We start from the raw sequence: 26,155 nt of genomic DNA on the forward strand, positions 1-26,155 counted from the left end.
TTATAATTAAGTTTCTCCGGAAATGTAAGTATTAGGTAAGGCAACTACAAAAAAGCAGTTTTTATAAATAATGGTTATGACTACAGCCTACACCATCATGGGAAGACTGATCTGTTGAAAATTGTCCAGCAGACAGTTACTGACATTGTTCACAAGAAGGCTAAGCCCCTAATGATCATAGCTTAACACGTTAACTTTTCAGAGTGCTACATCCAAGGACATTAATGGAAAGTTGAGTGGAAGGTCGAAGTGTGATGGCAAAAAGGTGTACTTTTTTATTGAATTACTGAAACAAATGTTACATTTTTGGTATTGAAAGTTATTACAATGCACTTGCACAACTTTATATGATTTCTACTTAAATTTTCAAGAAACAGTCATAGAATTACATCCTTGAATAAAGAGAACGGACACAGGGAAGTTGAAAATCTTACAATGTATATAATTGACACAATATTGCAGGTACAACAGCAAATGAGACATGTTATTGTGGATATTTCTCTAGCTCTTTCTGACACCTGTTTTCACCATAGTAACAAACTCTCAACAGATTTCTGATAACAACAAAATTAAAGTAAATCTAAACAAGAAATAAAGCATTTCTTTTCCTCATACATTGGTGCCATTTTGACACACAATTCTCAGCTCAGAGTAGATGGACACTGTTTTTAAGATGGATAATATGGATTGCATTTTTGCCACCTTCAGTGCATTGCAAAAGTGTTCATACAGTAGAGGCAAGCAGAAAACCAAATTAAATCCATCCAATTTAAAATTTGCCATAAGTCCAGTGGTGGACAAAGCAAACAGGTGGGAAAGTGTGCTCTGGTCAGGTCAGAACAATACTGAACTTTCCGGCCTACGTGTAAACCACAATGTGTGAAGGAAAACTGACAATGTGCATCATCATAAACACAATGTTCACTCAGTGAAAAATGGTCACGGCAGTATCATGCTGTTGGGATGATTTATTTAATTTAGTATGGGAAAACTATCCGAAGTTGGTGGAAAAAAGGATGGACCTAATGCAGGGCAATACTGGCGGTGTCACCTTCGATCACAATACGGACCCTAAACATAAAGCCTAAGATAACATGGAAGGGTTTAAATAAAAGCATAATCATTTGTTAGAATGGTCCACTCATAGTCCAGATATAAATCAAATGGAGAATTTGCACCAAGACTAAAAACTTGCAAACCCTCTCCATCCACTCTGCTGAATATGGAGCTTGAGCTATTTAGGAGAAAATAATGGCAAAAAAAATGTAGTCTTTAGATGTACAAAGCTGGTGGAGACATAGTCCAAAAAAGCTGTAATTACAGCAAAATGTGGTTCTACAAAGAAGAGACTCGGTGGCGCTGAATACATACAGAAACCACACTTTACAATTCTTATTTGTAAAAAAAAAAAAGTAAACAATTTTATGATGTTTATTTCTGTCTATCACAAAAAAAAAAATAAAATTGGAGATTTTTGTTTGTAAAGTGACAAAATGTGGAAGATGTTCCAAGAGGTATGAATACTTTTGCAAGGAAACAAGCAGCTATGAAGGAAGGCAGGGTCGAGGAATACATGCTGACCTGAGATCAGTGCAAACCTTTGTCAAGCTTCTGGAGTTTCATGTTTACACTCCGTCACCATACTCAAACAGGAGTCAGCCTGCCGGACCACATCTATCTGCATACACACATTCCCGAATCAATAGTCTTTTCTGGAAGGTGTTGACTTTCTTATTGATCGAGTACTTTGTGATGTCTTTGTGCAGACAATGCCATTTAGTGGCCTCATAAAAGTGCATGTTTCAGTAAATGGGAGGGGAACAAAGAGAGCAACTATGAGATCAGAAAGTGAATGAGAAAAGGGGTTGAGGTTTGGAGGGGGTTGTGCAAATTTCAGCCGATGACATTGTGAAGGAGTCACTAAAATTGAAGTTATTGTTCTGAAAGGTTGTCTTTGAGCTGGAATGTTACCATAACAGGCTAAGTAATTTATTATGTTTTTTTAGGGCGTTCACATTTATTGTCCGTCATAAACTGAGACCCTTGCAGTGCTACTTGTTCAATGTTAAAATATGTAATTTTCTATCCTCACTAACCAACATCGTACTATTTCTCTCTTTATATCTCTAAACTGACCCCAAAGTATCAAAGGCAGTCACAGGCACATTTCCTAGCCGGGGACAAGCAGAAAGACAAACAGCAACCACTCATTCATTAATAAAGCTCTTTTTTTCAAAAAAATTAAAATATCATCTGAGAGACTTTTCTATCAACACGTGAAAACAAATGCATTCACTTTAACAAAGCCCAAATGGAGTTGGATTATTTCCAACACTCTAGGTGCATATAGAATATGTTTTTTTTTTAACATGTACTTCCATGGACAGTCCCATCTGTAGTAATGACACACTTTAAAAAAATCACATAAATTTAATTTCTCTATTTCCATTTCACTGTCACATGTAATTCTGACAGCACATATGCCATTAATAGAGAATGTGAGCTATTACAGCAGTATTTGAAAATGCTATTTTTGAAAAATGGACTACATTAATCTCCTGTTGCTGTCAGTTTAACAGTGCTCTGTCATACATTGTTAGACCGGAGCATTTTAATAGACCAGAATATTTTAATAGATTTCCTTTCTGTGCCATCTTAACAAGATTTATGCAGACTCCTTTGTTTGTCCCCTTTGCTTTGTCGGTCACAGACAAGTACACACATTCACATTTACGCAATGAACTCATACATACATGCAAGCATTGTCCCCTCATGCTGCATGCGAATTCATTCGAACTGAGCACTGCGTCACGTCTTTGAATTAAAATGTAGTACATGATTTCTTCCTAGCAAGCATCTCATCAGGAAAAGCTATTACGTTTTCCCCAAAACATTCCCTGGAAGGTTGACACATAATAAAGCACTGTGTCATTGTCATCTTTGCCTCACCATCATGAAGAACACTCTAAAGGTCATTATAACTGATGAGTGGAAAAAAAGAAGAGAAAGGAGTTGGATATGGAAATGTTGCAGGGAAATAAATGGCAGATAATGATAGAAATACATAAGAGGGAGAGCTCATTGGATTTTTTACCACAAGAAAACAAAATCAAAAATATGTACACTGCTTAGTCTGCCATTTTTAAAATGTCCATAATTTGCCTTGACTGTGGCAATGACCGTTGCTACACTTACACATAAAACCTACTGCACTAAACATCTGACTATGTGTGCAATGGTTTGGATCTGCTGTGAACCTTAAAAGAAGTACTGGACAAAGTGCTGCAGGAAATTTGTGTTTCTGTTTCTACATACATTTTTGCTCTCTTACAAAGGCCACCTTTAAACTAACTACTCTATCCCACTCTGTCAACTGGGACTTGATCCGGTCATGTGAGCATTAAAACCAGAACCTCAAGTTGATGCTACACAGCCAGCAGGGGAGTGGAGTAAATGAGGGGCAGGGTGGGAGATGGATGTGGTGGTAGCAAAAGGGAGGAGAGGATGGATGGAATGGAAGACAGGACATGTTGCTCCCCTACGTAGAAGGAACATGTCTGTGTGAATATTATGACAACTTTTATTGCAGATTAAACATAAACTGGTGCAAAGTGCTGACGGCATGAGCTCACATTCCCCCGCAAAGAAAGATTATATGTAATAACACCGCAAAGCCTAATGCATCAACAGCTCTAATGGGTCATGTTGTTCTGATTATCCTTTGTGAAAATAATCTTTTGAATTTCTAGTTTGTGTTTTTTGCTTATAGAAACAGTGATGTGATTATTCCAATTAGTGCTCTACTGATAACTTCTAATAAATAAATAATTTCTAAAGATTATAAATGGAGCTCAAAATAGCACATAGGGGCTGCCATAATGCTCCTTTCTCTTTATTCCCACCATGTCAATATCTACATTACTCTTAGCAGTATAGTCTGATAATGTCTTAGATGAAAATATTATTTCAGAAAACCCAAATTCTAGGAACAAAACATTAGCGGATGCCAAAAAACCAACTCTAACAGTGTCATAGAATATCGACAAATAAAGAACAGGATAAGAACAGAAACACAGATGACTACTCATGACTCCATTGTGTTTCAAAACCAAAGAAGGTCCATCAAAGAAATTTTTGTTATTGTTTTTTTATATGCTTACTTTTGGCAAGGCAACTAACCCACAATCTTTCTTCCCTCCCTGTTAAAACTCTTCAGTCCCCCATGTCCCAAGCTCAGTCCCATGTAAGAAGACTATCCCATCAATTATCGCTGAAGCAGCAGGACGAGCAGTGAAACCAAGAGGATGCTGATGGAAGGGAGGCTTTGTGACGCTGAACCTCTCACTTCCTTGTTCCTTGGTGGGTAGGCATAGACCATGGGTTGCTCGGTGACTGGGGCGACAAGGCGTGGCCCCCGGGAACACATGTCATCTGCACACATGCCACTTCCGGACCCGCTGACATCATCACCTACAAAATAAGCACAATTGGTTTTTCTGTAATTATCTATGTGGTATTCAAAATTGATATGTCTTTTCTTTAGGTTCACCTGTCTAAAACTTCAAAGAAAAAGTAAATGAAATTTTGCATGAGCATTCTTTAAAAGCCCAACCTTATTGACTTTCCGGGGAAAAGAATATACAAAAGCTGTCTCATATAACATATGTCTTGGAAATATTAAACACTTTACAGATAATTTAAGGGACCATGATTTCAGTTTAACGTTATCTAACGTTTCCAACCACCACAAACACATCTGACTCAGCATATGAACCAAGAATTTAGAGGAAGACGATAATTATACCCCTGTTACACTGTAGCATATGTGCTTTGTGTTTCAATGGTGCAAAATGACGTGGCTTTGAGCAAATAATAGTTGCCTTTTTATGCAGCTGAAATTGTAGCACATGTAATGCAATCTTCACCTAAGCCGGGCTGCCACAGACATTTTAGGTGTTCAAAAACTCCACGTCACGAGCGAACATGGGCCTGTTATGCAGCTTATCAAGCTGAGTTTTTAAAATATATTACACATTTTATTTGTTATGAAATACAACTTTCCAATTCAGTCTTCTTAAAGCATAATCATTTTTGAAAAATCGTTTTATTAATTAGGTCCATGTACATTCATTCTTCAAGGTTTCTAAAAAGTTGAGGGCATAAAAAGCCTAAATGCTTACACCAGCAGAGACAGACTTGTTTCCAGTGGATGGTCATGGAAAATGTTTTGACTGTCTTTTTCAAATTACTCACTGGTATCCTGAAAGTCGACATCCTGGCCATTGAGGGCATTCTTCAGCCTGTGGGTCATGATCTTCAGCTGCATTATTTGCTGGCGTATTTTCATGTCTGGTTTGGTGATGTCGATTTCCACTTCAGGGTTGTTGATCTGACTGGCCAGGCCATCACCTATCACCTCAGGCAGATACCTGGTAAACATAAACATTTAAGAAATGTCACTCTAATGGGTCACAATACCCAAAATCTTCTTTTTCTTAAAGTTATACCTGTACATGCTTATATGGATTTTGTGTAGTCACTGTGACAGTATAATGGGTTATAGTTTTTTTGCAAACGAATAACAGCTTCTATTTTTGTTATGATTTGCGGGTGTTTTTGGGTTTTGTTGGTCTGTTTCACAGTTAAGGTTTTGAATCGTTCTTCCGTTTATTGTTTTCCTGGTTATGCTTTAGTTTCATGTTTTTCTAGTTGTATTTCTATTAGTTTGTATCCTTGGATTTCCGTTCTGCTCAAGCCATGTTTTGTCCTGTCAATCAACATTTATTTGGTTCACCTGCACCTAGCTAATCTGTCTTCTTGCTTTTCACCTGGTTCACGCTCCATAAATACACACCTGTTCTGTCATTCGTCGCGGAAACATTTTCTGGATCATGCTCATGTCTTGTTTTCTCGATCATGCCATGCCTGTCTTGCTTGCCTCGTCTGCCTGTTTTGTTCCTGCCTCTTTTGTAGTGAATGTTTTGTTAATTAAATCAATTTTCACTTACCGTCATGCTGCCTGCTAGTCTGCATTCCGGGGTCCTCCAAGTCTTAAAAATTTTAAATGTAGCCTCCCTTTCCCCTATAATCATTTACATGGCAGTTTATAGAGATTACACAAACTAATAAAAAAATATTAAAAACTTCGTCTCTCGATGTAGCTGTGCCCTGGTTCAAGTCCCAGCCATGGTGAACTATGCTGCATGCCTTCCCTCTCTCTTCATACCCTTTTCCTGTCTGCCTACTTTCAAAGAAAAATGGCAAAAAAAAAGAATTATTGAAACAGTTTTATGGAATTACTGACAGCGAAAATAACCTCCAGATTAACCAGATATCATTCAAAAATCAATCATTGAAAGGGCAGAGAGTTATAATTCAAGGGGGGATTTTAAATACAAAATTCACATGGTGCACACTAAGGAGAGGTTTTTGCACAACTATATGTTGTGTAAACGTTGGTTGTTGACTTGCAGTTGGTGTTTGCTGTATTTTTGTCTGATCTGTTTTGTCCAGAAATATAGTCAGAAAAAGCAAGGCAAAGCTCAATAATTATTTATTTTATGTTTTGGAAAAAGGTCATATGAAATAAATAAATAAATGGGTATTCTTCCCACTTATTTTGAAAAATTAAAATTAAATTAGTCATTTTTGCTCTTTTTTAAACTGCACCATTATTAAAGAATTGTGAACGGTCTTGAAAAGCAAGCAGGGTAAATGAAAGTTCCTGAAAATAAGTGCCTGGGGAAAATATTCTCATAGTTGAAATGCACCTTCCTGCATGGGACAGATCTTTTTTTTCGGATTTGTACTCCGTATCAGCTGATGCTTATTCTTAAATGACTCGGATTGGTATCTGGAACAAAAAAAGTCTATTTAAGATATCACTAATTGTTATGTTTTAATTTTGCTTAGCTTTCATTAGCATTAGCATTCATTCTTCAACTTATTTGTTTATTTTAAATACACATTCATTTTTAATCCTTACCTGGCACGACTCATGCCATTCCAGCACTTGTCCTCAGCCCCCGTTCCACTGGCCACTCTGTCACTGCAAAGAATCTTTGGTAGAGAAACCCAATATGGCCGCATTTCTTTCAGCTTCATGTTGACATCAGACACCTAAGGCAGAATTGACACGAGATCATTGTTAGTAACAGCAACAAGGCACATTTAAATAGAAGAAGGAACTAAAAACTAGCATTAGTCAGACACAGTGTGCACTTTTCTGACTGATTCAACCAACTAACATTTATTGACTTCTAATCACCTCAGTTTCTGTACAAAGGCAACAATACAAGCTAAAGTGGTTTAATGTTTATGTATGTACATGTTTGGATAGGTCAGGTAAATTCATTGATTCAGCTGGGTAAATACTAACCGACTTTGCTATTTTGTTGGTGCTGCCTCCCAATCTGTCATCGCTGATGACCCTTCTTCTGCTTGTGACACCTTCAAATCCTGAACCAGTGGCTCCTCCTTCACTGAGGCTGCCACATGCCTGGAACAGCTGGTGAAGGCAGAATCAAGAAAACATAAAAAGAGAAGAAGAGGGTAGAGAAAAACACCAGAAAGGGGACAAGTTGATGAAAGGGGTGATTAAAGAGTGACGCAACTAAGTGTTCTCAGTGATAGATTGTGCAACATTGTAAGCAAACACAGAGATTTTTGGTGGAAGTAGAAAAAAAACATTTTTTGTAAAACCAAGAAAGACACATGTTACTGGTTATTTGCATGACCAAAGAGTCAACCAGTGCATTTCATACTCATAGCTCATTGAGTCTTGTCTCCATGGACTGCACAGGTTGGAAACCCACTGCATGGGGAATATTTTCAAACAGAGCCATAAAAATGAAATCTTTGAAACTTCATGCTTAGCAAAACTATATCTGGCATTAGATTTATCAATAAATGATACTGCATTACATTGTTTTGGGATAAAGTTCCATGTGAGAATGAATGTCATTTTTTAAACACAGTGCTTTTATAAAGAGATGAGAATCAAAGGGTCACACCGTGTGTGGTTAACATATTGACACAGGTAAGAGATGTTCCACCAGGCCACAGTTCACCTCGGGCCATCTTGGCCTTTTAGGAAACCTACACAGAGGAAGCTTTGTTTCTCCTTTTGCCATCCACAAGGAGTTCCGACTTCACTAAACAATTCAATGCGGTTTTTTTTGTACTCTTGCCAGTTGCTATTCAGGGCCATATAAAACTCTTGCCCAAACGCCATTATGTCTGTAAATAAAAGTTTGCCTGCAGACTGCATCATGACTTACAACTTCATTTTAAACTAGATATAAGTAACAGTACAATAGTGTCAATGTGGTGAGAAGCACAAAGTGTATTTTATAAACATAATGTGGAAAGACTAGACTTGACAGACAGTACCTTAAAATGTATCACATAGTGGAGACCTTTTGTCTGGGATGCTATTTTTACTTCTTTAGCAAACACATTTAACATTTTCAAAGCCTTTGAAAACATTAAATAGTTTTTTAAGTAAATATTTATGTCAGCAGTAACAAAGACGTCTGTGGGTACAAACATTCATTACTAGTGGACTCATGAGACAGCAGACAGGTGCTAGGTAACCAAAAGGACTACAGCTTCAATGGTGGCCAAAGCAAACATTCAGGTATGAAAGGAACTTGGAGAGGGTATGGTGAAGGACTTTCTGTTGGCATCAAGGAAGTTCTGGAAACCTCAGAAAAGGTATGAAGGAACTATTTCAGGCCATCAATGTTTCTGAGGGGGAGCTAGTAATGCAAAATGAGGATATTGTTGGGTGGTGGAAGGGGCAATTGTATAGGGCTTTAACAAGTCTGAGGACTTCAAAGCTATACTACAATCAGTCATCCACCCATTCAAACACTTGCAGTGGTAGGCTACATTGTAACCACAGCTGCCCTGGAGCACAGCTGCTACAATCGGCACCACCAGGCCCTCTGACCACTATCAGCAGGCAAGATGGATGCAGAGTCTCGCTCAAGGACACAACAATGGCCATGGTTCTCTGGGAATGCTCTGGTTGAGGCAGAACATAAGTATATTGGATGGTAAGATGGAGCAGGAGATGAATAGACGGGTCCTCATCTGCTACTCTGGTCTATTTTAGTAAAGAGCTGGCTTTTCTGGCCAGGTACTGGCTTTCTTGGTAGCATTTCATCAGCTTGTCCGATTGGGGCTAAAAATGGCTGATGTATGACGTAAACAGCCTGCAGATCACTGATTGGCCATGAGTGTAGTCAGCTTTATGTCAGCAGAATGAGAAAGTGTTTGTCAAGGTAGCAGAGAGAATGACAAGCCACAGATTTAACCGCACACCGCAATGCCGAGTGAGTACAAAAATATTAAGGACCACCATGGCCAGAGCAGGTCAAACCGATAGCTGTGGCAGAAGTTCAAAAAAACTGTTGGAGGACATGTTGTGTGACAGTTAATCTTTATTTTACTCTGCATGTTTGCACTTGAAACGTTTGTCATGTTTGGTAGGCTCACACTAAACTATAAGGCAGTAAGGCTCGATAGCGGCACAGAAGAAGATGCTGACGGGTTGAGGTGGAGCTTTAAGCCAGCCGAAAGATATTGAGACTAAATTGGGGGGGGCGAGATTAATTACTCCAGATATTCTGCGGATCCACCTCGAGAGTTGGTCATAGAGCTTAAGTGGGAAACAAGTGTGAAATACTGATTCATTACTAAAAAAAACAGCTGCAGCACATGAGTCCACCAGTGCAACTTCCTCTGGTGTCCAGCTAATCTGTTAAACCTAATGATCAGCAAAATTCCATCAAGATAAAATGTTGAAGAATGGTGAACACGTTTGAATGCATTTGGAGATTTAATGTGGGGATTCATCAACACATATTTTTTGTAATTGGTCAGTTGAATGTTGCCAAGTTATGATTCATGCCCCTTTGGTTTTGCGATCCCAACTGCACGTTTTGATAGGATATATAGCTTTGTGATCTTACCAGATAGACTTGAATGATGCAAATAATAAAGTGAACTATAAAGGGTGGTTTTGTGGTTGCATGCCTATTGTCAAACTATGATCATAAAAATGTTGAAACAGTCTTTAAGGTCTCATGGATAAATAGGCACTAAATCATGTAATTTTATAATGATCCAAAAACTTGTAAGATGAAGAGAACTGCAATCCAATATCTCTTTTAATAACACCTAAAATACAAGGCAAAAACACAACTGCAAAAATCCACCTTTAAATAAACAAAAATATTGAGTAAAAACATGGTGAAAAGACCTTTAAAGCTTGTTTTTTATTTGTTGCATACTGTAAGAAATATTTCTAATTTCATTCAAGATCTTCATCTCTGCAGGTAATAAAAAATTTTAAGAATTTTAATTTAGACAAGTTTCATTTCAGGATGTGATTTACAGACAAGCATTATATGAATTTAGTTCTTTAATTAATTATTCAAAATTGACACCTGTATTGATTGTACAAAGTGAATACAAAGCTCAAAGGAGTACATTTCTCATTTAGAAGACACAAAGCAGACTCATTTGTAGTCAAGTCTTTTCTTGGTTTAGCCTACTTAATTATATGAAACTCATTTACATAATGCTAGTAGCAAGTTTTGACCATCACAGACAATCAGTAATTGTCTTGCAGTCCATGGGAGGATATAAAGATACTGCCACGAGCAGACAGAATTGTTATCAGTAAAATAGGAATAAACATGGCATTACATATTTTGACTTTTGTTGTTTTTTAACTACATATAAAACTTTATGGTTCAACCATTCTATAATTTTTATATCTTTTTCCCACTTGTAGTAAAACAGATTTTGTAGTTGATGCAGCTGTTTAAAGGTGTATGTGTAAACCAAAATGTAATCTAACCTTGCTGTTGATGGTGGGCATGTTGTCCATCACAGTGGACATGGCTTCTGATATCTGATTTGGGAGGGAAAGGATCACGCTATCCACATCATTCAAGCGACGCTCTCCCACCTCAATCATTGTATCTGCAAAGCATTAAAAAAGAAGGAGCAATGAAAGAGCAACTATTTTTCAGGCAGTTGTGAATTGACATATTGGGCATCTTTTCAGCAACCTTTATTGATGCTGTGTTTTGGGCTGAAGCTCTGAGCAAACATATGAAACAAAATATGGATAAACTCAATCCATATCTCAGAATTAGGGGTGTCACAAAAATCAGGCTTTGGTGTACCTTTATTTGAAATCATGGTTTGGTACATTGAAATCAAAATAAAGAAAGATACAAATGTCCGTCCGTCCGTCTGTCCACCTACCTACCTACCTACCTACCTACCTATATAGTTATATATATATAACCATATATATATATATATTAACTATAACTATATATATAATATATATATATATATATATATATATATATTATATATAGATATAGATAGATATGTATATATCTATCTATATATATATATATAAAGATGTATATAGATATATATAGATATGTATATAGATATATATAGATATGTATATATATATATATATATATATATATATATATATATATATATATATATATATAGATATATACATATCTATATATATAAGATATTTTAGAGTTGTTTTAATATACTGTAGATGATACAGTGTATGAGTTGTACCTAAATGCACCAGGAGGTAAAGCACAACAAGTGGACCACGTGGGGTCACCTCCCACCAGAAAGATTCTCAAAAATATACTTTATACAGACTATGGTCCATGTCTGCATCTATATTCTGTAATGCAGAATATTGCATTGTACATTGTATATTGTACATTGTAAATTGTAAATTTGTATATTCTGTAATGCAAAAACAGAACAAAAGAGCAAAGTGTACCGGAGTCAAATTCCTTGTTTGTATGCACGAACTTGGCAATACAGCTGATTCTGATTCTGATATAGATGGTATTTGGAGCAGGTTAAATGCAAATGGGAGGCTAGGCTTGTACCTCAGCTTTACTTTACTTGCAAAAGTCATGCTTACATTTGGCTTTACTTCTTTTCAAGTGAGTAATTAATTCAGTAAAAATAAGCTATGTACCTTAACGCCTTTAAACATTAGCTGAAGTGACACATTTGTCGTTTCACTTCAATGTTTTTCAGTATAATGGTGGACATCAGTGAGCAGAAAAGATGCTAAGTTATTGTTTAACTTGTCTGGGAGGCACCTAAAACTCACAAAACACGTTTGTTTGGCAATTTGCTGCTTTTATTGCACCTTACATCCGAGAAGTCGCTATGACTTTCTTTAAAGCTGGGTCTATTTTTCCATAAATGATAGTGTGGATGTTGTTCAAGCTAAGACGTCTGAATCCATCTCGAAGCAGATCTTCGTGATAGTTGGGACTCTATAAACTCTGCTTTGTTTTGGTGCTGGCTTTAAAAGTTGGCAGGAGAACCTAGAGTGGCGCACTTCAGTTCTGGACAGAAATATTCTGCATCTTCTCTAAATTCTTAAAAGAATGCTATATTTGTTTGCTACACTCGCATGGCAAACTGAAAGACTTGAACAAAAGTGTTTTGGCTTGAATACATGTACACCCCTGGCAATATGTGTTTGCGAACTGACCTGCTAGATGTGACCATTCTGTGTGGAGGTCAGCCTGATTGGCGAAGCAGCCCTTCATGACATTGCTACAGTAGTTGGCGCAGGGTTTAGCAGTGGGCATGCCACGACAGTGCGGACAGTAAGTCATCCTCATAATAGCTCCCATGCACTTCGGGCTCAGTGGCACCTGCGGTAAAGCACAGGCAAAAATAAACATAAGTCCCATGAAAGAACATAAAAACTTTCTAAAAGGAATACCTGAAATCACTGGTTCATAAAACTGGACATTTGTCCACTTGTTTTAGTGGCACACTTATATTCTAATGGAGAAATGAATATTGGATTTAAGAAATTAGTTTTTTTATTTAATGTGAAGAAATACGTTTTTTGCTGAGGCAGTAACAGCCACAGAGCAGTGGGAGGTAAACTCCTGTGCCGACCTTTGAGTTTGTACCAGACTTTGTTCAAGCACCGTTACCTTGGAAACCACAAAGGGAAAATTTATTTTTCTTTTTACATATGATAAAAAGACCCTGACATTGATACAACTGTTCTCTGTCCCCCACTCTGTCCTGCCTCCCTCTTCCATTTCTCTCTGTATTTCCACAAGGCCATTCCCAAAGGGGAAGAGGCCTTCGTGCGTGAAAAATGAAACTGGGTTAATACCAGTAAGCTCTGTTCACAAGAGAGTACAGCTATGCATACAAAACCTCAAGAAGTATGTAGCGTGTGTCTATGTGCAAGAGGGAGAAAGAAGGAGAGAGGTGGAATGAACCCAGCTACGCATACAAAGCTCTTCTAAGCTGACATCTGGGCCAGCTTGATGCTTTTACTGAAAACCCCTCCTCTAGCAGCAAAGTCCCAGTTAAAACCACATTTTATCAAATTTAAAGTAAAAATAGGGCAATAGTAGGGGTATGATAGCAAGAAAAGACAAAGACATGTTTTACAAAACATGGAATGTGCTTAAGTCAACTTGTCATTAAACTAAATTACCTGAAAAAAGAATGAATTGCCATGTTAGGGCATTAAGCTAGATCATCTCAAATCAGAAAAAGTGGAATTAAAAAGTAATTTGTGCTAGAGAGTCAAAAAGTGTTCTAAGGAAAAGAGAAGACAAAAAAAATCAACACATTTCCAGATACAATTTCAACTCAAATGACACATGAGTCACACCCTCATTCCTTCACTTCTTCCATTCTTCCATCCATAATGTTGCCCTAATTATCAAGGGATAAGTAATAAGATTGCTTTTTAGGGAGCAGACGATTCAGAGTGGAGTACAGTAATGACTGGGGAGGATGACAGAAAATTTTAGAAATAAAGGTATGAAGAAATATGGTCAACTAAGGTTAATAAAATGCCTGTTAAAAAAGAGGAGGGTGATATTTTTTTAATCTGTGGGTTTAGTAACATCTCATTAAAGTTCAGTTTGGTTTTGGCTTTAGAGATGACTCCGATTGTGAAAATCTTATTTAACTCACATCTAAATGTGTATTAGAAAAGACAATCAGAACCTAAATGATAACATAACTGTGGTATACATCCCTAAAAATATATTTCTTTTGGGGTAGACATGAGACACTTGGTGCTAGACTTCAGATGGTTACCAGTATCAAGCCACGCCAAGGTCTTAAACAGTTACGGTTTCAAAACCGCTAAGGTTTTTAGTAATATCTTTTGTACACTTTAAAGTTCTTTTAAAGAGATGCCAGGGAAAATGCTGGAATGACCCCAATGTTTTATATTTGCTATGGAGCACAAAGTGCCATCCAGTCCCTTCTCCACGTTGCTGTGCACAACTTAACACAACTTAGCTGGCAAAAAAAATAATACCTTCTCATTCAAAGAAGACAGATAAATATCATAAAAAAACATGGACTGTCAATGTGTGTAAACTTAAAGAATGCCATGGAATGCTTTTTGTGGAACTACATTATTCGTCCTTCTTCTCAGAGTAATCTTCTGCATTTTGAAAGGTTGAGGAGGAGCAGAAAGAGGGACATGCCCAGAAAGCAATCTCAAGAAACTTCACTGGTCATGACTCAATCATCTGAGGGTAACACTGTTTTTAAAACTACAGTTGGTAAGCTAAAGTTGGTTTGACAGCTGGTTTAAAATAAAGCCAACGATCATTACCTCAGTAGATCTTTACAATTTATTCAATTTCAATTCAGTTTATTTATATAGCGCCATTTCACAACACATGTCATCTCAAGGCACTTCACAAACGTCAGGTACATACATTTCAATTAATCCTAATCATTGAACAGTGCAGTCAGATTCAGTTATTTATTCAAATTGGATAAAAAGTTTTTCTGTCCAAAGAAACACTGCAGATTGCATCCAGTCAGTGACTTGCAGCATGAGCAATCCGGGAGGAGGGTATTATTGAGTTAATACCGTGATATCATGAAATCATGGTATAATCGCCCAAGGATACCATACAATGAGAATCTTATGCTGGCCCAAGTCTAGTTGGAACAAGAAATGTTTACTTCCCAAGAGCATTCAAAATCCCTCCAAGGCCCTCCAAGGCAACTCTCAAACTCCAGATTGCTCATCTGCAAGCCCTCAGAATTGACAAAGACTACTAGATAGATGTCGAAAACATATTCTGAAAAAACTGAAACGAAAGTTTGGTTGCCTTCGATTTAAGCCTGTTGTAGCTACCTTCACATTGGTGATAGATTCTTTACACACACACAGAAACAACTGTCAAATGAAACTATCTGAATACTCCATATGGTTGCATTTCATGAGATGTGGTTGGAAACCATCCAGTTTTTGTTTGTGATTCCTTAACGTGTTTTTAGAGGGACATACTTTTGTTTTTGACCCTCATAACACTGACCCACATCACTACTGTCTGACCCATAGCTCTGTATTAATATATTTCCTGGTAGATCTGGTGTCTCTCTTCTGTAATTAGCATAGATATCCAAACTTCCCATTCTCACTGCAAAAGAGAGTAAGACAATCTAGACTGCGTGCCTCCAGAGTCAGCTGTGCAGCACATGGCCTACTTCCAACATTCCCCTTCCCGAGGGTATAAAACAGACCAGAGAATGTTAAGGACAAAGCAGCTGGCATAACCTAATGCTTTACTGGAAAGAGAGATTGAAACTTCTGGCACAGATCTTTTCTCAACATTTATTTTTACCGTCTGGCGCTTAATTAAGCTTTATTTTTCTACAGTTTCCTAATGAGACAATATCATGTTTTATTACACGCTTCTATTTTTTAATGAATCCTGCCCCACGCAGTAAGAATTTATGCCAACTTTACAAACGGTCTTTTCTGGAAGTCATGAAATGTGCACATACATTGAAATCTTGCTGATTTATGTCAAATTAGCTTAAACCCTCCAGGAGAAGGACACATTTAAGATCTTGAGTCATTTGTCCCTTTCATTTTGCAAGCTTAGTTATAAATAGAAAAGCAGATCTCATTAGTGCCAAATCAGTCAAAAATTACACATTCTCTTTCAAATTTTAGAGATCCTCATTCTCAGAATGTAAAATATTAAGCAAAAAGGGACCTGAGGTTGTATTAAAATAGGAACACATTCGATCATTTTGCATTAGCTCTGCTAATTATTCATGCAATTTTCCCAGCCAATATTGTTTAATGATACATTACCTGGTGTCCTTCATTGTATCCACATATAATCAAATTGATTCAGGGTAGAAAAAAAACCAAAAAACTAAATAAATTATATATATATATATATATATATATATGTATATATGGTTTTATTTATGTAGCACTTCTTAAAAGGTTCTTCACATGGATAAAACCGTACAAAAAATTTAAAATATATAATAAATACAAAAGCAGTGTAAAAAGCAGGAATAAAAAGAATAAGAGCGAGTTCAATGTACAAAAGCTGATTCAATGAAAAAAATGTTTTAAGGAGAGTTTAAAAGAGGACATGGAGGAGGCCTTTCTGATATCAAGTGGAAGAGCAATCCCAAAAAGTTGAGCCCTGACCATGAAACCCCTACAACCTTCTGTTGGAAGCCTTGCTGTGGGAAGAGAAAGCAACAGTTTATTAGATGATCTTAGAGTCCTAGGAGTGATAAGCTCAGAAAGATACACAGGAGCAAGACCTTTCAACGATTAAAAAACTAATAATAAGATTTCAAAGTCAGTTCTGAACCTCACGGATAGCCAACTGCTGCAGGGGTTGTTGTTGTTGACCGTTTTGTTTTTTGTTTTTTTATCCGTAACGAAAAAATCTGAAGGCCATCATTTTGAATGATTGTAATTCATACCCCTGACCACTTGGTGGAGAGTTTGCAAATTAATTAGCTGTAGAGAGAGCTTACCGGATCGGGAAACCCCTCGTTTAGCCTTGTTGACTTCTGATCACTTCCGTGGCAGAAATGTTCCCTGATTTCAAAACTTTGGCTGAAGTGATGCTTGTAATTCTGGTGTCTAGTGTGGTGGCAGAGCGTGGATTCAGCCTCAACAGCAACATCAAAACAGCCACGAGAAGTCGTCTATGTGAGGCAAAAGTCCAAAACCTCATGACTGTAGCCTCTGCAGCAGTGACACTCCATATTTGATTAGACACATACAAGTGTGCAATTCAGGTCCGTGTGGACCAGTAGAAAGTTGTGAGACTGTCTGTTCAGGTCACAGTTCAGGTTTTTTTTTTTTTTTTCCTCTTGCTCTTGGTGGAAGACACACGCGTTTTCTCTCTCTCTCTCCCTCCCTCCCTGCTGATCGTTGCTTCTGCTTTTGTCTGTATTTTTCTCAGAGCCTCTCTTTGCATATCCTCCAAACTTGTAAATTATGGATTCGGTCAGCTGGTCTCTCAACGTAATTGATAAAATCTTTTCGACAGGAAGACAGGGTAAAAGAGAACCCTCTTGTCCAGACGGGACAAGAATACACAATGGATTCTTGGCAGCAGTGGAAGATTGTGTGCCTGACTACGATGTCGGTCGAGGACGTAGAAGATGTGTACATATTTGGACTTTTGATAACAGGGATTTCTGCTTTTTGGAGTTGGTGGTTACCTGGCTTATTGAGTGATTAGCAAAACGTGGGCGGCTGTTCATAGCATTCCAAAGCTGCCTGCGATGATGGATGGAGTCTGTAGAGCGATCAACACTCAGACTGAAATGTTAAGAGAGCAGAATTGCAAGCTGGACACGATTCTTGAACAGAATTGCAGCCTGGCAGCGTTTGGACTCAGAGGTTAAAGGATATAATCTTGGAGAAGTTGTACGCTCGATATCTGCGAAATTACCAGAAATTTGGCTATTTGGATTCGCAATTGAGACATACTAGTAAAACTCTTAAGTTAGTTGGAAATTCACAACTGCCTGAACCACATTTATTGTTTTTCTACATCTGGCGCCCCCATGTGGCCTTGGCAACTTCTGTTAACTGGCTATCGACAAAATATCTCACGACGGTCTTACCCAGCACTCCCCTACTGTGTGCTGATAGGACTATGCAGCCGATTGATAAAACTTCCACATCTCTTCTCAAGGACAATGACGCTACTATTAGTGTTGACAGTCTAATTCTTCAACACACTCAGACTTATATATTCGCACCCTCAAGATTCCACCATACCCTTGCTAAATCTTTACTTATGTGTGTGTTGCTTACCCCTGCTGAGATTTTTTGTACTACTTCAGACTGTATTATGCTCAGAATAGAGTCTGAAATATGATTTTTTTCCCCCTCCTATCTTAATGTACCTAAATGTGTGATTTCATTACTTTTCATAGATTCTCAGATTTCTCAGAAGGATTACCAGCAAAAGCCAAATATTATTAGTATATGAAAATTTGATTAAGGCTGTTTTTACACCAATGAGCAGAGATTTTTAGATTTATTAGAAGGACTGTATTACAACAAGTTCATAACAGTTAAAGCCAAACATTACTAGTATTTAAAAAGTTTGTACTAAAAATGTTTTATACCAGTGACCCAGCTACTCTACTTATACTTCAGTGAGTGCCCATGACTGTTATTATTTGAATGATGGGACCACAACTGCCGAGCATCTGGGCTAGTTAGCGTCTTGTCGATAGAGTCCAGGACATCAGTGTAGCTTTTCACTGGAGATATAGAGGGGTGCCAGGCGGGTACTCTAAACGGGTGCGTTTTGATGTTGCTGTGGTCATAGGTGCAGATTTTTGTGGCTTGCCCATTACAATGTTTTCAAAACGTTTGTCCACGTAGCTCTCCAGGCTATCCAAGGTTTCCTTGCCAGTTTGTTTTATTGTGACAATATGAGACAACTGTCAGTATTTTAAATATTTCTATTTTTGGCTTGTTTTACCTGAACTTGTTGTGTTTATTTGTTTACCAGTATACTCCCATATTACTTACACACAGCTCACGCAAGATAGTAGCCACTCATTTCCCTCTCTGCAAACCAGTTTGTTTTCCAAAGCCCCTTGGATTAAACCCAAACTTTAACCCTGAAGCATTTCAAGCATTGCATTTGTGACATATGACTTAAACCTGAATAATAAAGGTAAAGAACACATATTTGTGGGTTACATACAGGGGTTGGAGAATGAAACTGAAACACCTGTCATTTTAGTGTGGGAGGTTTTATGGCTAAATTGGACCAGCCTGGTAGCCAGTCTTCATTGATTGCACATTGCACCAGTAAGAGCAGAGTGTGAAGGTTCAATTAGCAGGGTAAGAGCACAGTTTTGCTCAAGATATTGAAATGCACACAACATTATGGGTGACATCCCAGAGTTCAAAAGAGGACAAATTGTTGGTGCACATCTTGCTGGCGCATCTGTGACCAAGACAGCAAGTCTTTGTGATGTATCAAGAGCCACGGTATCCAGGGTAATGTCAGCATACCACCAAGAAGGACGAACCACATCCAACAGGATTAACTGTGGACGCAAGAGGAAGTTGTCTGAAAGGGATGTTCGGGTGCTAACCCGGATTGTATCCAAAAAACATAAAACCACGGCTGCCCAAATCACAGCAGAATTAAATGTGCACCTCAACTCTCCTGTTTCCACCAGAACTGTCCGTCGGGAGCTCCACAGGGTCAATATACACGGCCGGGCTGCTATAGCCAAACCTTTGGTCACTCATGCCAATGCCAAACGTTGGTTTCAATGGTGCAAGGAGCACAAATCTTGGGCTGTGGACAATGTGAAACATGTATTGTTCTCTGATGAGTCCACCTTTACTGTTTTCCCCGCATCCGGGAGAGTTACGGTGTGGAGAAGCCCCAGAGAGGCGTACCTCCCAGACTGTTGCATGCTCAGAGTGAAGCATGTGGGTGGATCAGTGATGGTCTGGGCTGCCATATCATGGCATTCCCTTGGCCCAATACTTGTTCTAGATGGGCGCGTCACTGCCAAGGACTACTGAACCATTCTTGAGGACCATGTGCATCCAATGGTTCAAACATTGTATCCTGAAGGCGGTGCCGTGTATCAGGATGACAATGCACCAATACACACAGCAAGACTGGTGAAAGATTGGTTTGATGAACATGAAAGTGAAGTTGAACATCTCCCATGGCCTGCACAGTCACCAAATCTAAATATTATTGAGCCACTTTGGGATGTTTTGGAAGAGCGAATCAGGAAACGTTTTCCTCCACCAGTATCACGTAGTGACCTGGCCACTATCCTGCAAGAAGAATGGCTTAAAATCCCTCTGACCACTGTCCAGGACTTGTATATGTCATTCCCAAGACGAATTGACGCTGTATTGGCCGCAAAAGGAGGCACTACACCATACTAATAAATTATTGTGGTCTAAAACCAGGTGTTTCAGTTTCATCGTCCAACCCCTGTAGCTGCTTGGCATAACAGGGAGAAGGGGAAATGAAAATATAGATTTTTTGCTTTGTTTTGTTTTACTGTTATTAAAACCTCAGGGGAAACATTGTGGTTGCTGTCTGTCTAAGAGCATTTTGTGTTGGGTCCTTTATCCAACACAATGCCCACACATTTATGGCACTTCTGGCATCCCAAGTTGTCTAAAGTCATACATTTGTGACTCGAGTCTATATTCTAAGTCAAATGGCTGGTGTCCAAGCCTCTAGTCACTGTGCAACTATTGTAAAATTACATCATAAATCATATGAGGTACCACTTTTTGTCCTTCTCCTCTTTTACAATTTATTGCTAAATATAATGCCAGGCCTTTTATTTCACAGTGTGAAAAAATTTTTTTTAATTTGAAATGCAGATTTCACACTAGAACTCCCAGGGCTGTCAATTTGACGGTTTTGAAAGTTTGACATGCCATAACTCGGGTTTATTAAAACTCTTATCTTCCTGTCATCCTGACTTTATCTAAACCTCTCTTGTGTATTCCTATGTCTCTATTTAAAAAAAATAACAAAGTATATAAAGGTTCTAAGTATTTCTACCTCTAACAACCACAGCCGCTATTTTGACGGCCCTATTATTTACATTGATATTTTTTTCCCGCGGCTGAGTATTCGCGCGAGCGTTGCCTAGCATCCGCCACTCTAGACGTAGTCTAAGAAGGAGATTGTTGGCATCCTATAAATGGCTTCTAGAAGGATATTTTCTGCTCAAGAGGCATTGGAAATGCTTGAAAAATTACATGTTTGTGATTCTGGGGTCGAGAGGGATTCTGACGGCCCTTGGTCAGCATTCAGTTCCAGTGACAGCGGGTCAGAGAGTGAGCCTCCCCCCGGCTAAAAAACACGAGTCGTCCCATTAGCAGGAGGTTGTGCCGCATTATTTCAAGGTAGTAAAAGACTAGCCTATGTAGCGATTTTATCATTTTAGGCTATAGTTTACAGATTAGTAAACTAATAATATATAAACTACAGCAACAGTGCCACAATCAGCGCAGGTTCAGAGATAGGGAGACGAGCCAGGTGCCCAGTGCCCAGCTATAAACCCAGCAAACCAGCTCACTGGCAGGAGAGAAACTAAAAACAAGGTACTGATAATGGAAAAAGAAATACACAATAAGTTAGGTCATAGATATAGTAGCCGAGTAACAACAATCTATTCTGCGCTTTACAGTGTTTTCATCGCAAGACGAGTGCGCACCTGAGAAGTAGGAGGAAATAGGAAAGGATGGCACTGTGTGGACAGTGGTAGGGGAGGAAGAAAGTAGAGGGAGGCGTCAGAGCCAGAACGCGTTGACAGAGCGCCAGATCCAAGATGCCCAGACCGCATTCCTCTGCTTGGTGGATGCCGAAATGCACATCCACGTTCAGGGCTGTAGTGTGGCTGAGGCCCGCAGAGTTTTAGGAGATGATTCCTCCTCAGACATGAGTGTGGATGAGCTGAAGGCATTTTTAGCACTGGTTTATGTCCGCGAAGTGAAAGGAGGGCGTAACATGGAGCTGTCCAGCTTTTGGTCAGATTAGTAAAGCTTTTTTTTAAAAGCTGTATTATTTTTCAGTACTATTTATAAATAATAATAAAGCATAATAGGTTTCGATTAAATACTATTATTATTTCCTGTCCAAACCATAATTTTATAGCGTGCAAGAAAACCTTTAGCATTCTGACCGCTTGTAATGCGATGACTCATCACCGCCCTCGCATCCAGAATGCTCGCCGCCAAATTGACGGACTTGGGAGTTCTAGTAGTGTTAGAATTCTGGGAGTCCTAGTGTTAAAAACTCACATCTTGCTTCTTTTCCCCCACAATCTACAGTATATGTGCAATTTGGAGGTGTGCATGTTTCTACCCAGCTGGCAACCACATAGAGCACAGCACATCTCTATAATTAAGAGGGTTGAGCATAGAGCTTTTTTCCCTAGTTAACTTTTTGGTTTTCCTTTTTTCAGCTGCTCAATTCCTTTTAGTATGGCAAAAAGTGGCAAAAACCAATGCACATAGCAGCTGGAGTATAAAAAGCATTAGAATAAATCAGACTACTTTGACCATGTCTAGCCAGGTTTTGGTGTGATTAGATTGTAGTCATGGAATGAGGTCAGCATTGGTACTCCTCCTCTGATGACCAAGCCACACAGGTGCATGTGGGCCACACCTCAATATGAGAGCAACTAATGCTGCTGGACATGTGCCAGTGACTTTGCTCCTTCTAACAGTGGCAGAGAGAGGCATGCCAGGCCATGCTGCCTGGCTCTCAACACCTTCTGCCTGTGCCAGCAAGACCATAAATCACAAAGTGAAATCTGAAAGGATGGGGAAAATTCTTTATGTGAGGTCACACAGTTTGTTTGTTTCTTCTTGGCATTTCTTGTTTCATGCTTCTATACAACATCACCTTGCGATTTTTGATCAAGAAAAGATTGCTAAATTCATGCCTTTTCTTGCTAAATGCCCGTCTCCTTTTCTCTTAGGGGTACTTCTCTCACCGCTCTCCTTATCCAGTGCCTGACAAGAGATAATTTTAGCTGTGGCATCAAAACTGGCTCAACCACGAAATGATTTCTTGGTTTTGCTCCAGTCTTAACCTTACTCTTGTGTTATGAGCAGAGGGAACAATTTCTCTTGGGATATATTAACCCTCCCTACATTCACAGGAAACATTTTTCAGTTTGGATTTGACATTAACTGGTGTTGCAGGGGATGATGGTCCACACTGCAAGCCATACTTTATAGAGTCAAGTGCTTCTACCACCATTAATCTGCCACAGCTACTGTTCATATGCAGTGGTAAAACTGGCATGTGTGGGTCTGTTTGAGCTTAGATGTTTACATCAAGCAGCAGAATAATAAGCATCACTATGGAGAGATACACACATACATTTAGCACACTTATATTAATAAAAATGTTGCAAAACATAGCATTGTAAAGTATAACGTAGCATGATTTTTTTAAAGCAGTAAAAATAATCTTCTAAGATGGGGAAAACAGGACTAGAAACGTAGAATCTGCAGTTTTGAGTGTTGAGGTTTACCTGTAACACTTTGCCCACCACTTCTCGACTGGTATTTAGTCCCTGAAGGAATGCACGTGCTGCCACAAATGTACGTGTGACCTGTGTTGTCACTTTATGGGGTGCCTCGCCAAAAAGTCGAAGTGTCTCTATTTTCTTTGATACACACTCCTGGTAGTCCTCACCTGTAATAAGCAGAACATATTATCTAAAACGTACAGTCTAGGTAGAGCATTGTATATATTGCAAATGCTTTAATTCATAGGACACGATATAAGTTGACATATTTTTTTTTTCATACACTCCTTAGGAATGATTTTAAAACAACAAAAATATCAACATGCTAATTTGTTTGATTTTACTTGTTGAGTTCTAGCTTCAGCTTATTGATTGTTCTTGTTGAATACCATACAAAAATAAAGCTTACAACCAAATACCCAATCACTTCAAGATCATGTTGTCATGTTGTTGCAAATGATGTAAATAAAATAATTTTACATGAACAGTGTTTTCTTTCTTTTCAAGGACTCTCACAAACATGACCACATAACAAATTAAGAGTTGTATGCTTTTCTTGCCATTATTGTACTCCCAAACGTTTTGCAAAACTATTTTGCAGGCAGGACTAAAAAATTTGTGTTTTCTTAAAATAAGAAATAATCTCAGAGAAAGGGGCTGTCATACGTTGAATTTTCTGATTTTTAAAGCAGCATGTGATAATTAACTATTCTGGCTGACAATGACAATGACATTCCACTTTATTAATTACTTTAAGCTCAGTTACAAAACATAGCTCTGTACACATCAGTTTTTCAATTGAAAATTTGTCAGTTATTTTATTTTTTTTAAAATCCTGCATAATCCCTGTATTTAACAACATCCATCTCCATCAACCTACTTCTCTGGCTTCGATGAAGTAAGCATCACCACAGCATGTTGCTGCCATTAACATGTTTCACTGCGGGGATGATGTGTTCAAAGGTTTAATGTTCTGTTACACAAAGCATGTTGCATACAGGCTTGGTCTCAACTGATCATAGCACCTTCTTCAAACATGTCTGCTGGGTTCCCTTAACGGCTTGTGGCAAACTGCAAATAGGAGTTCTAATGGCTTTGTTTTACTATTGACTTTATAGCCACTCTTCTATAAAGGCCAGGTTTGTGGAGCTTCTCTGATTAATGCTCTCCTTGTCTGGCCCAACGGTATAGGTGAACTCTATTCCTGAATAGGTTTGCAATTGTACCATCCTCCTTCCATTTTTTAAAGATTGATTGAACAGTGCTCTGTCAGATATTCAGAGATATGCACATAGCTTATAAACTAAACCTGCCTTAGACATCTCCACAACCTTGTCCCTAAGCTGTTCAGTGTGTTCATTGGTCGTAATGTTCGAAAATGTGAAAGAATTATGTTGTATAAATACTGTAGCTTCATTGGCATACTTTAAATCTGTCTTAAAATATCAATGTTTGCAAAGCACTCTTAACAAATAATTTGTTCTTTAGCAGAACACATCGCAAGTCATCATCTACTGCAATAATTTTATATTACATGAACTTACCCAATGAACTCTGTTTATTTGCCTGGTAAAAGAGCTTCTCCAGCAGCCTGGTCCAGAATTCATTTAGCACCTCTTCCAGATTGACACTGGCACGTCGGTAGTAGTCCCTCAGATCCTGGTATAGGTCATGAAAAAGCTGGGAATTTCTGGAGTATAGAACGCCCCATGTTGAAGTGAAAGTATCCTGAAGGGTTATCATGGACCTGTTCATCAAATCATCCATGTAGCCTAAAAAACACAAACAAATAAATACATTTAAATCATAGTTATATTGCCAGCAAATATAACCTTGTTAATTAGCCACTTTGTTCTACAAATTGTTGTTGCTCAAAAAACATAATCATGTAAAATGTGAAGAATTTGATTTGACTTTATTTGATTGGGAAGGTTTAGTTGAAGCTAAAAACGTCTGTGGAGACGTGCTCACATTTCCAAATGGTATAATAGAGATCTGACCTTCGAGATGAAGTTGTTTTTTTATTCATTCTGCATTTTAAAGGTTTACATTTGCTTGGCAGAAGTTCGGAAGACACAAAGAAAGGTCTGTTTTTAGAAAAAGACAGGGTCACTGGTGACAGAAACAGGAGCATATGAAGTGAAGTTTCACTGTAGCAGAAACATAAAACCCACATTTAAAAGAGCTAAAGTGAATCTCGGCATTTGAGTTACATAATGATTTAATATGCTAAGCTCATACTGCCCCATCTGTGTAGCATAATTTAAGCACTGGCCTTGTTAGACACCACATATCAGTTCTGCTTTTCCCACTTAGTAAGAAAAAGAAACAGTTTGCTGCTTTCTTCTGATGATTTATCATGCTTCAAGGTAGAAACAGGACACTCACTGAAGCTGTTGATTTTTAACAGGTCTGTATACCCCAGAATATTGATAAAGACAACATTCTGTCATGTGGGTGATTCATATTTCACTTCACAGAAAAACCACCACTCATCAATTATTATTTCATTACTATTTTCTCTTTTGAGTCTACACATCTGTTGCTAAAACTAGCTACCTCCAGAGATTTCCCTTGTTCCAATTCATACTGAGAACAATGTCAGTAAACACATTTTGCAACTAATGTTTTAACTTCACGGGGTTGATTTTTCCAAGTTACAGGCTACTAGTATTTGGTATTTTGTCTAAACTATATATAGGATTATTTTAACAGACTCAGGATGAAA

General features: G+C 38.2%; 1 protein-coding gene across 1 annotated transcript in view; it reads right to left on the reverse strand.

The window, feature by feature from the left end:
* Positions 1–250: 250 nt before the first annotated feature.
* The window catches only part of gpc1b (glypican 1b), a 120,253-nt gene continuing 94,348 nt past the window's right edge, over positions 251–26,155 (reverse strand). The window contains exons 3-10 of the mRNA XM_047368684.1: positions 24,972–25,199; positions 23,431–23,594; positions 12,578–12,743; positions 10,871–10,995; positions 7,379–7,507; positions 6,986–7,119; positions 5,254–5,429; positions 251–4,470 (exon numbers count right to left, since the gene is read on the reverse strand). Coding sequence (XP_047224640.1) covers positions 4,265–4,470; positions 5,254–5,429; positions 6,986–7,119; positions 7,379–7,507; positions 10,871–10,995; positions 12,578–12,743; positions 23,431–23,594; positions 24,972–25,199 — 1,328 coding nt within the window. The 3' untranslated portion in view covers positions 251–4,264. The remainder of the gene's footprint in view (positions 4,471–5,253; positions 5,430–6,985; positions 7,120–7,378; positions 7,508–10,870; positions 10,996–12,577; positions 12,744–23,430; positions 23,595–24,971; positions 25,200–26,155) is intronic.

Source organism: Girardinichthys multiradiatus, chromosome 6, assembly GCF_021462225.1.
Source record: "Girardinichthys multiradiatus isolate DD_20200921_A chromosome 6, DD_fGirMul_XY1, whole genome shotgun sequence".
NCBI classification, from domain to species: Eukaryota; Metazoa; Chordata; class Actinopteri; order Cyprinodontiformes; family Goodeidae; genus Girardinichthys; species Girardinichthys multiradiatus.